General features: G+C 38.8%; 1 protein-coding gene across 1 annotated transcript; it reads left to right on the plus strand.

Annotated features, from left to right (window-relative positions):
* Positions 1-4,831: 4,831 nt before the first annotated feature.
* Positions 4,832-14,810, plus strand: LOC140162596 (acireductone dioxygenase-like). Its single transcript, XM_072185857.1, has 4 exons — positions 4,832-5,252; positions 8,485-8,604; positions 8,988-9,167; positions 11,550-14,810. Exons 1-4 carry the CDS (start codon positions 4,980-4,982, stop codon positions 11,676-11,678), a joined length of 702 nt encoding a protein of 233 aa, XP_072041958.1. The 5' UTR covers positions 4,832-4,979; the 3' UTR covers positions 11,679-14,810.
* The last annotated feature ends 666 nt before the right edge of the window (positions 14,811-15,476 follow it).

The following is a 15,476-nucleotide window of genomic DNA, read 5'->3' on the forward strand; positions in this document are numbered from 1 at the left end:
ACCTCTGGCTACATAGGCCTAAGGCCCTTTACAAGCTTTTACAGTTGATCCTTAGTTTCCTATTATATATGGTTGAAAACAAAGGCTAATTTCAATTTATGCATTCTAAATTTTGGAAAAGATATGTTTCATTCTTATTAACCATTTAATTAAAGTAACACAAAAAAGTGAAGATTAGAGCAAAATTTCAGCATATACTCAAGATTTTGAATGCTTAGACTTGTTCCAAGTCTGTGATTTTTGTGACTCGATTGTCAGAAAACATGCAAAAACTAATGTTTTTTGCTCTTTTTTCAAGAAATTAGTAAAATAATGAACTTTTTCATTTATTTCCAGTTAGGACTAACTAAAGGATTAGGATTTAGTTATCTTTCATTTGGCAAAACAGGATAATTTTTTTTTTTTTTTTTTTTTTTTTTTGAAATCCACGTGACATGTGACACAATAGAATTGAAATTTCTACTCAATTTATTTTTAAAGTTACAGCTATTTTAATATTTGACATTTTTGGGTAAAAATTGAGACATTTAACAAAAAACACATTTTTAACCCTAAATAGCTCCTAAATGTGCCAAGTAAAATGAGAGAACCTTTTGGATATTAATTCAGACATATCTTTACTCTTGATTCGTTGTGTTTTCATGAAGTGCCCAAGAGGGGACTACGAAAGTGAAAGATAAATGCCCATGTGTCATGGTCTATAATTCCCTCCCTGAAATTCACGTTGCCCCATGCCCCGGTAAAAAATCTCCCCAAAATATGCCCCCCCCCCCCTCCTGTAAAAACCCAAAATTACGAAAATGTCCGCTTTTGCGGCAATTTTGCGCAAAATTGCTTGATTCCCCCCCCCCCTAAAATTCACGTTTCCCCCTCAACCTGAAAGTAAAAAATATTATTCATTCAAATTCTGTCACGAGGGGTTTCTATGAGTACATAAATCTACACATTTTGTAGCCATGCTATGCTGGCCCGTAGCCAGGATTTTTTTTTTTTTTTTTTTTTGGGTCGGTGCTGATTTTGAAAAAGGGCCTTTTTTCAAAATTTGGACCTTGTTGGACTGGTGGGGGCGGATTTGGACATTTTTGGACCAAAAGGGCATAAAAAACCTCTATTTTTTCGATCGCTACGCTCGCAAATGGGACTTTGTGGGTCATGAAAAAGTGGACTTTTTGGGTCATTGGCATTTTGGGGGGGGGGTGCGTCGCACCCCTGCACCCCTGGCTACATGGCCTGGTAGGCCCCTATAGGCCTATAAAAATCTCAACCGTCTATTTTTTGTCAATTGTGACAATTTCGGACAACTTTGGGCAACTTCCCCTGTGTGACATAGGGCCTATCAGTAGTGCACAGCCCCTTAGAGTTTGCTCATTTTGTTTTATGTTAATTTTGATAATGGTTTTAATAAAAGATAGGCCTAAAATGGGTTTTCCAAAAATTAGGGGCTGTGCAATAATTTATGAGCCCCGGGGGGGGTAAAAATTCCAAACGGCCCGCTAAAAATCGCTTGCCCCCTCTCGGCCTGCCAAAAATCGCTTGCCTCCCCCTCTTGGCCCGCCAAAAAATCTTTGCCCCCCCCCTTTACACATGCCAAATTTTTTATGATCCCATTAAATGGTCTAGGCCTAGATAGCCTATAATGAAGTTGCGAGCAGGAAAATTATTTGCATTAACGGGTTATGCCATTTTAAATCGACTTTCGAAAAGTTTTTTGATACATTCATTGATTTCTCAAAAAGTAAAAATCGCAGTTTAACAAATAACGGTTCAAATGAAAGCCATTATTGGGGGCTAATTGTTGTATCACTATGATAGGCCTGACACCAATATAAACACTTGTTTCGGTGACCCAAGTTCATGGTCATTTCTGCTCACGCACTTTTTACAGATGGCCTGGAATTTCATATTTCGGTTTCAGCGATTGCCCGAAAAAGGTGGTATGTTTTTGAAAAGCGTTTCCGCTTGGAATGTAGATAGTTATTGTTGCTATTACTCTTCGCGATTTTAATTTATGCCCTCTTTAGCCGACAATTTTCAATGCATTTTACACAATAGATAGGCCTACGTCGCTTGCATAAATACCGCTATTTTTAACAGTATCGTTTTTGTTAACCAACATAACATCAAAAAGAGTTCTCAAGACTTTGATGAGACCATAGATACCAAATCGGACTACATGTGATGAACAGATTTTACACTAGAATCAAAAGAACCAGCGTAGGCCCTCTCAAAATGTACTTTTTTAAAATATCGCGTTGTGATAAAAATGACTGCCTTTTCCTTGTTTTTTATAACAAGGAAAAGCTTTACTTACCTCAAACTTCAAACGTAGTGCTGTCTCGGTGTCCGTTACTGGTTAGTATTATTCCGATTAAGCGATTTTCATGATTTAGGCCTACTTAGCCTACATTTGAGCAACTATTTGCCCACACCGTGTACGAATATATTCCAAATATGGCGCTGCATTCAGTATCACGCTAACGACAAGGTTATACTAAGATGTGTAAGACTTTCTGACACTATATTCACGGTTGTTCTAATGGCTATTCAAACTTATGACAAATTTGGCTGGTTTGCGTTGTTCAATACCATTTCACCTAGTCTTGGTACCAGCCGGTTTGTGCTCCTCCGTCACTAACGGTGACGGAGGAGCACAAACCGGCTGGTACCGAGACTACATTTCACCCTGATGTGACAGTGACGTCACATCCGGGGTCACGTCAGTATAAAGCTGGTTTACACAGAGGAGTAAGATATCTTACTCCTCTGTGCTGGTTTCATACTACCATGCCGGTTGCAATGAGCGGCGTGGCGCACGCGCATTGCAGACAAACGGACACAATCAAGACTTGTCATTGGTTGAAACGCTCTGCCGCTTGCCAGGTGTTCGTGATCGCGCGCCATTATCGTGATGATCGGGGATTCCTTTTTTGTGATGAAGGCACAGCCGATATGTCCGTTTTCCAGAATGCAATGAACATAACTCTGTACTCCCCCGGGGAGATGATGTATTTTGCGACACTCATGGCGGGAAAGAGGTATGAAACGAATTTTATTAGGTGCAGCATCACTCGCTGGAGTTCGATGTCGCTGGTGTAGGCCCTACATACGCACGCGCTTAAAGACACCGCATAGATGCGAGAGCGAAACAGCTGTTCACAACGCGTTGACATCACTGCCACATCGGGGTGAAAAATGGTATAGGTAATAGATGACTATGAAACCTCAAACTCGCCCCTCGATAAAGGTTGGCAATTGAAGCAGGCCTCAGTTTAGCGAACTTTGTCTAGTTTAATGCGATGCGAGTGCAAGCGCCGCTCAGACTGTGAAGGTTTCTGGATACCGAATATGGGTTTAGATTAGGCCTATATCATGTCCTCTAGGCCATATAATTTATTTTTGGAAAGGAAAGTCTAATCTCGGAGCCTATTCAATTGAGAAGGGACTGGATTTTGTCATAATAATATAAAAATTAATACTTAATGCCTCGCGATTTTTTTGATATCCAGCCATAGTATTTTAATTGATTAAACTGAACATAAAGCTATATCTTTACTAGCTTCATGCACTAATTTGCAGACCCGCCCGGCCTTCTACATGTAGTGAGTACCACATTAGATTGTGTTTAGAAATAATAAGCGCTGCCTCCTCGAAATTTCTTATGCCTTCAGCTTTGATGATTAAATATTATCTACAACTCGGCACCTGTGTTCAAGGCCTTTCTTTTATCTATTGACCTCAAAAGAAAGGATTAGAATGATCAGAATGCCGTCCCTGACCCCTTTCCACACATTAATAATGAGTCGGTAAGGAACGTGCTACCGTTATACTTCAATGAGTACGTATGGCTACTACGCAGTTCAATGGCCTTATTGTGATCTGGCGGGAGTTTTAAAAGCACGGTCCCTGACTGCGTGGGCATATTTCCGGACAAGGAACAATAGAGACCAATTGCCTGGCAATGACGTCACATGTAATCCCAGTCTATAGTGTGATTAGAACATTATAGGCTGGTGGTCACTTATAGTACGATCAGTACGAAAAGTCCAATGCGATTATTAATGTATTTTCTAAAATTAAAAGAACCACTTTTTAGCGGGAATTTTTGTAAGTTACACAGCTGAAGTTGTGAAAGGGTTGAAAGACTACAATATTACGGCTTAAACAAGAATTTCTTTGTTTGGTCGTTATTCCTATAGACTCATCCCTTAAAACTTAAGAAGGGCGGCCCAAAGCGTTTCCGTAGGCCCTTCCGTAAGCCTTTTTAGAGCGTTTTATTTAAAAGGCGCCCCAAGTGGGCCCCTCTCGGCTGGCCAAAAAGGCTTGCCTCCCACATCCGGCCCCCCCCTTTCGGCTCGCCAACCCCACCCCCCTTTACACATGCCAAATTTTTATGATCCCAATTTGCAAACCTTAAATGGTCTAGGCCTAGATAGCCTATAATGAAGTTGCGAGCAGGAAAATTATTTGCATTAAAACTTAAGGGTGGCCCAAAGCGTTTCCGTAGGCCCTACTGTTTTCTAAGCCTTTTAGAGCGTTTTATTTAAACGGCGCCCCAAGTGGTCCCCTCTCGGCTCGCCAATCGGCTCGCCACCCCCCCATTTTACCCTCCCCAGGGCTCATAATTATTGCACAGCCCCAGGATCTCAACCCTGAAATTAGTCTTAGTACAAGTCTTTCAAGTTAGCACAACGAAAAAAACGCATGTTTTAATTTTGGATTCATTTCGCTTGCATTTGCAATATGGTCGTTTTGACCTGAATGGCTTTCCATACCCAGCAAAATAAATTGGGTCATAGCATGCGCATGGTCATAGGTCATGAAAAGAGAAGCCAAGCGGAGGTTCAAGTTCAGTACTGTGTTCAGTCTCATGTAAAGCGAGAAACAGCTCTGGGAACAGCAGTCATAAAAGCCTCCAGTAAAAATTATACTGAATAAAGTTTATATATGACCTTGGGCTTGCTGCACAGCTGTGAGACACGATGAAAAGAGCTATCGATGATGCAACGGCAGTCGACGCACCGTCAGTTGATCCCGAGAAGCCAGCGAGCGAAGATACCGCAACAACCGCTGCCAAAAAGGTTAAAAGTTCGCCTGAAAAGCCCGCTGGAAAATCAGTAGAAAAAGAGAGAACGATGCCTCGTGCGTGGATGATGGACACTTTGGATGCTGATCAGAGATTGGAACATCAATGTGATCCGCCAGAGCCTGTAGATTTGGAGTATTTGAAAGAACATGGGGTTTTGTATTGGAAGGTATGCTGTAAGCTTATAATATTATTATACATGTATAGAGCTCTAGTCTAGTCACGTCATGCACGTACATCATTCATGTATAGGGCATAGGGACCTGACTGACCGACCTACAATGTATATGTCCATGAGTCTGTACTTAGAGTTAGGGGCTGTGCAATAATTATGAGCCCTGGGGGAGGGTAAAATTGGGGGGGGGGGGGGGGGCAAATTTTTGGCAAGCCGAAAAGGGGGGGCAAGCAATTTTTGCAAGCCAGGAGGGGGGGCTAGCGAATTTTGGCATGCATTCATGTGGCGCCTTTTTGAAAAAGGATTAGGAAAACTACGGAAACGCAACATGCAGACCATTTAAGGTTTGCAATTTGGGATCCCAAAAATTTGGCATGTAAAAGGGGGCAAAAGGAAAAGAATTTTTGGCGGGCGAGAGGGGGGGGCAAGCAATTTGTGGCGGGCCGAGACTGGGGCAAGCGATTTTTTGGCAAGCCGTTTGGAAATTTTACCCCCTGCCCATAATTATTGCACAGCCCCGGCTTAGTACTTAGAGACTTGATCTCTGTCCGAGTCCTGGTTTCAAAGTCACATCTCGGTCCGAGCCAGGTTGGAGACCAGCAAAATTGCATCAGGGTCAGTCCACATGTCCATCCATCTCAACTCACCCAATGGGTTGGCTGGTCACCCTCTCAGATTTTGTTTTTAAAATAATATCATAGTGTCACGGAGGTAAGTGTGTTAGTGTTATAGACCTGACGGGGAAATCCTCTTTTGGTCTATACGCTAGCGAGCTCGCCTCTTAATCCCAGGGTCGTGGGTTCAAGTCCCGGCAGGACCGGAAGTGGCTCGAGAAGGCGCAGGATACTTCCATGAGGGGTTTGTGACATAAATGGTGGCAGCGGTGGGATCTGGTGTTTCTTAACACCCATCGGAAAGGGTTAGGCATTCATAAAAATGTCTGGCCGAGTATTCCTTGTAGTAAGGACGACCAGTCTGGCCGAGTATGCCTTGTATCAAGGACGAGAGGAAGTAAGGCGCGAGGACGCGCCTTACGAGGAGGGGGAGCATGTCACGGAGGTGCGTTATAGTGTTATAGAACTGACGGGGACTTGGTCTATATGCTAGCGCGCTCGCCTCTTAATCCCAGGGTCGTGGGTTCGAGTCCTGGCAGGACCGGAAGTGGCTCGAGGAGGCACAGGATACTTCCGTGAGGGGTTTGTGCCAACACATTTCAAACGGTAGGTCTCTACTCCCGAGAACCGGCCTATTGAAAATTGGATCGGACCCCCCTTTTTGCTTGTGCGCGTTGCGACATTAATTTTCTTCCGAGTTTAGACACCCATATCTTCTCCTAGGGGTATTAAAGCTACAGGACTGCAAATTGGAATCTAGGGTGGCTTTGACCCAAATAACCCGATTCTGAACTAAAAAAATGTATCCGAGATGCAAATTGCATCGTAAAACGCTGATTGATAACCCGAATAGTCTTTGCAAACGCTGGGTTAAACTAAACGGTTCCAAAAAAGTAAGTCCTCCCTAAGACATTTTAGTATAATCCAAAAACGGCTTGATCAATTCTCTTGTTTTAAAGTTTGGAACATAGACTGATTAGTTATGCATCAAGTGAGCGGGTTTTTGTTGCTACTTTTTATCATCTTCATTGCAAAATGCAGCCATTTATGAAATTTTCGGCCAAAAAAAAGTTGCATTTTTCTACATAGGATTTTTATGCTTCAATTTGTGTTTGACCGTTTTTTCCCTTCAAAGTGAATAATTTAATCAAAAAGAAGCATAATTTAATTTAATTAAATTTAAGCTTTTCCTGATTTAGGTGTCACACATTCAAAAACAGTTTTTATGGTTCAGTGAATAAATTAAAATGAATGCTGCAGCTTATTAATGTTTTTCAATAATGAATAGGCCTTCCTTCATTTGAGATGGCTTCCAAGCATCGTTCTTCTCTGCTGTTGGCCAAGCTGGTTCCCCGCATGCTGCAGGATTTGCTGCAAAGTACTTTAAGGTGGAGTTGTCCCTCACTTGTCCGCTTGTAACAAGTTGAGTCTTGATAACGGCCACCCATAAAATGTTTTTTGAGCCATTCAAGGAATGAGCGATGAAACAAGTGTATAGGGATCCAGCATAAAAGATCTAACCAGGAATCTGTTGGTCCAATGGTTAAATTAATCAATGAACACAAGATTTATCATTGAAGTTACGGTTGTTCCTTCCTAATAAATTTAATTAGAATGAAAAACTTGTTAAATTTACGCATTTTAATGCATACAAATAGCCAATTTAGAAAAGTGCAACTTTTGTTGATGAATAAAATTTCATAAATGGCTATATGATTACTCACTGAACTATAAAACATGTTTGAAATGTGTAAAAATTAATTCATGAACACCTTAACTAAGTTATTTTAACAAATAACAAAAAAGAAGTATAGAAACATTGCTTTTTGATTAATTTTCTTCAAGTGAAAGGGGTCTGAAACCAAAAGTCATGCATAAAAAGAAAAGTGCAGCTTTTTTTGGGCCGAAAATTTTATAAATGGCTGTATTTCTCAGTGAAGATGATAAAAGATAACAACAAAACTCCGTTCACTTGATGCATAATTAATCGGCCTATGTTCCAAACTTTAAAACAAGAGAATTGGTCAAGCCGTTTTTGGATTATACCAACAAATTCTTAGGGGGGACTTATTTTTTTGGAACCGTTTATGTTGTAAAATGGCGATCGTACAGCGCATTTACTGGAAACTACCAATTCCCTGCATCTAATTTTCTCCTACCACTGAAAATGGATAGACCGAACACGAAGAGAGGCAGCCAAGTTCACAGAAACTTTGTTATTTTACTTGGGCCTCAAAACATAGCATTCCGTAATTAACTTTGCACCTATAATGAAAGTTTGAAAATAATGAATAATGAAACGGTCACCTACATGTACCCAGTCATGAAAAACTATGTAACGGGAAACTGGGAATCAACTTTCATTTAGCCTTATTCACCACCCCATACCGGTACACATAATTTACTGCATTTGTTTGTGCTCGATCACATTTAAATTCTATTCAACTGTTGATTTCTCAATCTTAGTTTTACAAAGTGTGCATGGTATCAGACTGAAATAGATTGTTCAAATATCAAGTTTATTTAATTTTAAAGTAAATTGTGCTCATGTCAAAGTTATATTGACTCATTAGTGATGGCATGGGGTCTTTCTCTTTTTGATGTGTTAATAGTTGGACGCAGACAACTTCAAAGAAGAGGGCAAGCTGGATAAGATCCGTGAAGAAAGAGGCTACACATATGAAGATGAAGTCACCCTTGATCATGGCAAACTGCCTGACTATGAAGCCAAGGTACTACATTTCTGTATTATGCAAAGGGGAATTAAATTAAAGGGCGGGCCGGGGGGGGGGGGGGGTGTTGGGGGGGTAAGCTTAAAGTATGTATTTTGACAGTAGGCCTACTGGATGGTCGCGGTCGTTTTAATATCACATTTTGCTTGTTGTAAAGTCACTGGGTGAGCACTTATATGGGCATGGGCGGTTAATGGAATGAATACTGTACCCTTTTTCTGAAAAATTAGTGTTTTGTAGGGCCCGAAAAGAGAGGGGTTTTCTCTAAAATTCACGCATACATGTATGTGAAAGCTAGCTAGCACTACTATGCGCTGGACCTTTTTACAGGCTTTTATTTTAGTTATAACATTATTCGGCCATGTTGTGTCTTGTGATTGCAGATCAAGATGTTTTTCCAGGAACACATTCACCGCGATGAAGAAATTCGCTTCTGCACAGATGGCAGTGGATACTTTGACTTCCGCGACAAGAATGACCGATGGGTTCGGATTGAATTCTTAAAAGGCGACATGATCATCTTGCCTGCTGGTATCTACCACAGATTCACCCTGGACAATAAGGTAAGCCAACAGCGTTGTTTTACAATGATTTTTTTGTCATAAAAAGAGCAAAAACACCAACATTTTTAGAGCGTTGATACTCTGTAGCGTATTTCCTGATCCCTCATGTTCAAGATTATGTTCACTAGAAAGATTGTTCCCTGATGATCATGAGCATGCGCTCTAATTCATGAATAGTTGAAGTAGCGGGAACTCAACTTGGGGTAGCGTCAACCCTGAAGTAGATACAATCAGTGTGGCCATAGCCGGCATTGCAGAGTAAAATGCTACTCAATTTTGATCACTTTGCTACATAATTTTGTAGAAATGTGTTACAATTTTATGCCATAGACATATACAGTGAAGTATGCAAATTATGCATGTAACCAGCGGCGGCGCCACAGGGGGGGGGGGGGCAATTGCCCCCCTATGATTTTCAAAAAAGAGGTAAAAGGAAGGAAAAAGAGAAAGAGAAGAAAGAGAGAGAAAAGGAGGGAGAGAAAGAGAGGAGAGAAAAGAAGAAAAGGAGCCATTCCCCTCCCTGGCCCCCGGGCCCTGGCCATGGTTAGAAGGAGGAAACTCCCCCTTCGGACATCTTGCCCCTTGTGGAATGCTGACCTACCGGTTTTAAAGTTGTTGTTTTTTATATTTTGGGCACATTTTCGCCGCAAACTAAATGTAAAAGAGTGAAAAACTCACTCCCGGAAAGAGTGATTCACTTATAAGACCACTCAAAAGGGGTGAAATGTGTTTTTAACATTAAAACCACTCAAAAAAGAGTGAAACCACTCTTTAAGAGTGAATTTTAACTCTTTCAAGGAGTTAAATGAAGGACAACTCTAAAAACGTGTTGTCCTTCATTTAACTCCCTGAACGAGTTGAAATTCACTCTTTTAGAGTGGTTTTCACTCTTTTTTGAGTTTAAAAAACACATTTCACTCATTTTTGAGTGGTTTTATAAGTGAATCACTCTTTTGGGGAGTGAGTTTTTCACTCTTTTACATTTAGAGACTTTGGAAAAATCCTGGCTACGTCACTTTCCTGGCGCGGCAACACATGCAAGTCTGTGTCATGCAGCAATTAATCATTATAAATAAGTTTACTTTCAGTCCGATATCACACAACTTTTACGGGGTTTCATCACATTGTATATCCAAAACCTATACTAGAACGAAATAGTGCAGAAATATATAAATAAGCATTTGGCTTCATTACGGCCGGCCAGGGTGAAAAGGTGGATCTGTTTTGGTCCTCTCCTAAAATTTTGACCAAGAAAGCATACAGAACCTAATGTTTTCGCTCGCTACACTCGCGAATAGGCAAATTTGGTCCTTTTCTGACTGAAAAAGCATTTAAAAAAATTTTGATCATAGGGGGCGACTACCCCCGCCTATGCTCCTGATTACGGCTTTCAGTTTGAAATATTTCCAACCTCAAGACACCCCTCCTCCCGCCCATTCATATCATATCGTGCCAATTTATAAAAAATAACCGGCATATCATATACAATGCAACTGACACCACGTTGCGACCAGAGGCGTAGATCCGACCCGGGGTGGGGGTATAAATCCCCAATATTTTGATAGGGAAGATGAGGTTGGGAAGATGGTCCATACAATCATTCCCCAATGTTGACGCCTGTATGTGGGTTTCTGACCAAAAGTAACCTCATATTTGGACATTTTAGCCTAAAAAGTGCCATTTTTTGCGCTTCGCGCGACTTTGTTTAACATTTCCACCATGAACTTCATTTGTAGCCAAAAGGTGCTGGATTGAGTATGTCCATGCGTAAAACCATCGGGCTGAAAGTCAGGCCCGTGAATGAAATCCATAAAAATATGCGGTTGGAAAATAAATAAATAACCCTAAAAAGGGTGAAAATTGTGCATCAAATGGCTTCATTTGTGCTTTCATTTTGCAAATTTTCCAAATTCTGAGAAATTTCCATGCTATTTTGTCCAAATAAACTTACCGTACGATCATGTTTTCATCGGAAAGTCAAAAATTACCTCCCGACGTTGACCCGAACCAGGAAGTATGTTTACACTGGAAGTCGGCAATCATAAGTCATTTCGGCGTGATTTTAAGCTTATCTATCGACTTTTTTCAGCATTTTTAAATCTCATTACGAGTTTCTACATGTGTCGATTGTTGTATTTTTTTCACCAACGAAGTGTTGAATTAGAAATCATGTGTCGATAACAAGGATACTGGATACTAGGTAAAATAATACAATCCACACTTTAACTTTCTCCTAATGAGTCAATGTATTATGGTATCTTTTATCAAACTTGATAACCATATCAGACCCATAGTTTTCAAATTGTGCTGGGAGCATCATTTGTTGCCCCTGCAGGACCCGCACCTGATTTTGATTTTTTATGTTTCTGTATTTGTCCTCAGGATTACATCAAAGCAAGGAGGTACTTTGTTGGCGAGCCTGTCTGGACTCCAGTGAATCGACCAGCAGACGACGACAAGAGCCGTAAAGCGTATGTCAGTACACTCAAGGATGGGGGATTTGCTGCATAAAAAGTAACAGAATCTTGAGCAACTATGAACATCATAATGCTGCATAATTTTGACAGGCAATAATTTTACTTCCAATTTACCAAATTTCCAGGGGACCATTCCAAGTTCCCTATTTTTTACAGGTTTACAAAACAATGTATACATATATCATCGTTGGGCAGGAGAAACCACCTATGTGCTTGTGGCCCCTGAACATGTTTAAATCAAAACTGCCAACAGGTTACATAGGAGGTTTTGCTTTCAACATGTTCAGGGGCCAGTGACACATTTTTTTCTGCCCAACGACGATATGTGTTTCCATTGCATTAGGCAACAGGCTCCCTTAATGTTTTCAGGAATTTATTTTTGATGGCATTTTTTTTTAGTTTCTAACATAATTTTTTTCCTGTCCAGTAATGAAAAATTTAATAGTTTGTCATACAGATCAAGGGCAAATAATGTCAAATATCCCAGCAAATACAATGTTTTACAGAAAACATGTCGGGTTATGGTACTTCAACATGTTAATAACATTTCAAAACATTTTTGAAACCCGCTGCAAAACATTCAAAACAATGTTGTTAAAAAGAGTTAACAAAACAAAATATTTGGAAAAAATATTTGCCTTAAAAAAGTTTACAATATTTTAAATGTTGGGTTATGGTATTAAAACATGTTAATAACATTTCAAAACATTTTTGAAACCCCACTGCAAAACATTCTAACACAATGTTGTTAAAAAGCATTAACAAAATATTTTGAAAAAATATTTGCCTAAAAAGTTTACTGTATTTTAAATGTCAGGTTATGGTATTAAAACATGTTTTATAACATTTCAAAACATTTTTAAAAAGCCACTGCGATACGCGTATGCCAGGCGCATACAATGCACTGGAGACGCGGAACAGTCATCCAATTTTTGTAATGTTTTTCCGTTTTGGCAACAATTAAAATGCCTATTATTTCAATATTTAGAATGACTTTGTGGTATAATAAGTTATTTGGTATTAGGTTCTGCATTGGTATGGTACGGGAAATTATTACATGTATGTGCTCAGTGTCACACTGGGTTCAGCTTTAAACTTCACCCAGTATGACACTTCATGCACAATAATTTCCCATACCATACCTCTGCTTCACCTAAACTAATAACATTCATTAGCTGCAGCACTGATACAACATATGTGTAAAAACAAATAGGAATGATTAAGAAATTGATAAAGTAAAGATAATTTTGTGCAAAATTCTCCAAAATGTTCTTGCTTTTAATGAATTCTGCTCAAAGTTACGGCCACTCATTAGTGGGGACTTCTGAAAATTGTGTGGTTATATGTGGGAAGTTTTGAAAAATGGCAAATTACAAGAGCATTTTGTGTACTGTTGGCTCTAAAAAAATAATTAAAGTGCTATCTTTACTATGTATTGTTTTAATTAAGTAATAAAATGTTTAGTACGGTATTACTATAAATACATATAATGTATATTGTGAACTGTGTATGACAGTTTATGCTTTGGTTCTAATATTGTGAATAATTCATTTCTTTCATATAAATTTTATTTTCGATGTATTTTTTAAAGTAAAGATCAAATAGTAAATTGCAAGAACATAATGCAAAAACATATTTGTACAACTAATTATTCCGTGATTATTTTAATTCCAGTGAAACATTTTAGTTTTCAATAACACAAAGTGCTGATTAAATTAATTTTGTAGCAGCTGGACTCTGGCAATCATGTTTGTGGAAAAGTAATGAAAGGTGCCTGTGCAAAATGCAATTTACTGTTTACAATGTAAGTGGTAAATTTTGTGGTTTTATTTTTGCCAATTTCACAAGAGGTTATAAAAGCATGTACCATGAATTTAACATGTGAATATGAAATTTTATCATATGATAACATTGGTAAGGCATGAATTTTGCGAAAATATCAACATACATGAAAGTCTCTTTTGGAAATTGTGAAAATATATGTACGCAAAAATAATCACTTACGCAGTACATGCCATGTGCTGCATTTTGTTAACACCCTGGACACTACTGGTTATCTAACAGCATTTCTGATTGGTTGATAACTTGGAATGCTCATTTCAATTGCCGATTATGACTAGGCTTTAAAATATTTATGGTCAAACTTGCATTTGCAGATGATCTTATTAATACCCTCCTTGATTGGTTCAAAATTGGACACAATATTCATTTTGGCCAATCGGCATGTAGTTCTCATAGGGTTAATTTTATCAAGAAATTGCGCATACATATTTCTTGTGGACTTCAGTACTGCATTGACCATATATAGTGGGCTATTCTATTTGAAATCCCTACTCCACCTGTGGAAGATTTAGCCAAAGTCTTCTACAGAGGGAGTGTGGTTTTCAAGTGGAATAGACATGGGGTAACTTTCATACGAAATACTCAAATGAAGATATACATAATACTGGAATTCAAAATAACCCTGGCCAATTCCACCTGAAAAACATACTCCCCCTGTGGAACACTTTTCTTAAATTTTACGCAGGGGGAATGTAAATTTCAAATGGAATAGCCATAATCTCTTTGCATAAATGATTTGCATTAAAAAAATACAGGAGGCACTCTGAGACAGCCTTTGGATATGTCGCATTTTGCAAAAACAATTTCAGATAACGTGCAAGAAAGTTGCTGCCTGAAAATAGTGTTTTACTTTACAGCTCGCAGATGTTTTATAATTTCCGGACACTAATATATAAATTTTATACTCCAGTGCTATATATAACTCTATCGTTTGGCACCATCTGGTGATATTGCTGATGCAGTACAATGTAGGTCATTAAAGAGGCACCTTGTGATCCACAGCCTACTGCCAAATTCAAAACAGCACAGAGACTTTTTTTATACCATATGAAACCTAGGATTACATAAATGTGCAACCTGCATAAACTTTTATGCATATTCGGTCGTATGACAAAGATATCGTACAATTTGAATTCTCCTGCGTCGAGGGCCCAAATAACAACGCAGTGGCCTATGTGGAGTGCTGCAATACCAAGGATATCGTTACAATTTGAATTCTGCTGCTGTCGAGGGCCCAAATAACAACGCAGTGGATATGTGGAGTGCTGTAATACCATATTAGTCCAAGTATAGTCCTACCTTTTTAGGTGATAAATTTCCAAAATTGGTGGAGGGACTTTACTAGAAAGTGGGACTATACTCTGACGATTATGGTACATGTTTTGGGGGACTTTTTTTTTTTTTTCATTTTTACTAGCCAAAAACGCATTAGGATTATAAATACAGAGGGTGTACTTAAATACCATGTGAAAGACCAAGTCTCATCATGGTATTTATAAGTTAAAATGCTTTAATTAGTCATATTTAAGAAGTTTTCCCATAGAGCTCCACAGTTAAGCTGCTTAGAAGTGGTTTTCTTTCATTTTACCTCATTATTTCAGCTTAAAATGATCAGAATACCTCCTTGACAGCAGTGTTACTAATAATTGATTTATTATGTAATAATTCTTGGCAAATTATTATGTAATAATTTTTGGCAAATTAAAATTTGACCGAAATCATACATTATGGTTTTAATTACTCTCATTGTTTTATCTTGTAACATCTTGTAGTTAAAATAAGTTGTTCGCCAATCACCCGACATTACATATTTTAAAAGTTTTTTTTGTAAAAGTAAAATGACATTCATTCTTTGTATCATGATAAAGAACACAGAAATGTATTGATTCTGTAGTTTATATTCTTTTAATACTATTCTTGTTAATAAAATTCTAAGTGGTGAGCAGGTGCTACTACATTAAAAATACCAGAGTTTATCGACTGCTCAGTG

This window comes from Amphiura filiformis, chromosome 10 (assembly GCF_039555335.1).
Source record: "Amphiura filiformis chromosome 10, Afil_fr2py, whole genome shotgun sequence".
Classification (NCBI taxonomy): Eukaryota; Metazoa; Echinodermata; class Ophiuroidea; order Amphilepidida; family Amphiuridae; genus Amphiura; species Amphiura filiformis.

Excerpts from the sequence above, each read along its gene's own strand:
- LOC140162596 (XM_072185857.1), top strand. The coding sequence starts at position 4,980 with ATGAAAAGAGCTATCGATGATGCAACGGCAGTCGACGCACCGTCAGTT. Across the intron at positions 8,605-8,987 it reads TGCCTGACTATGAAGCCAAG|ATCAAGATGTTTTTCCAGGA; the intron begins GTACTACATTTC and ends TTGTGATTGCAG. Across the intron at positions 9,168-11,549 it reads GATTCACCCTGGACAATAAG|GATTACATCAAAGCAAGGAG; the intron begins GTAAGCCAACAG and ends ATTTGTCCTCAG.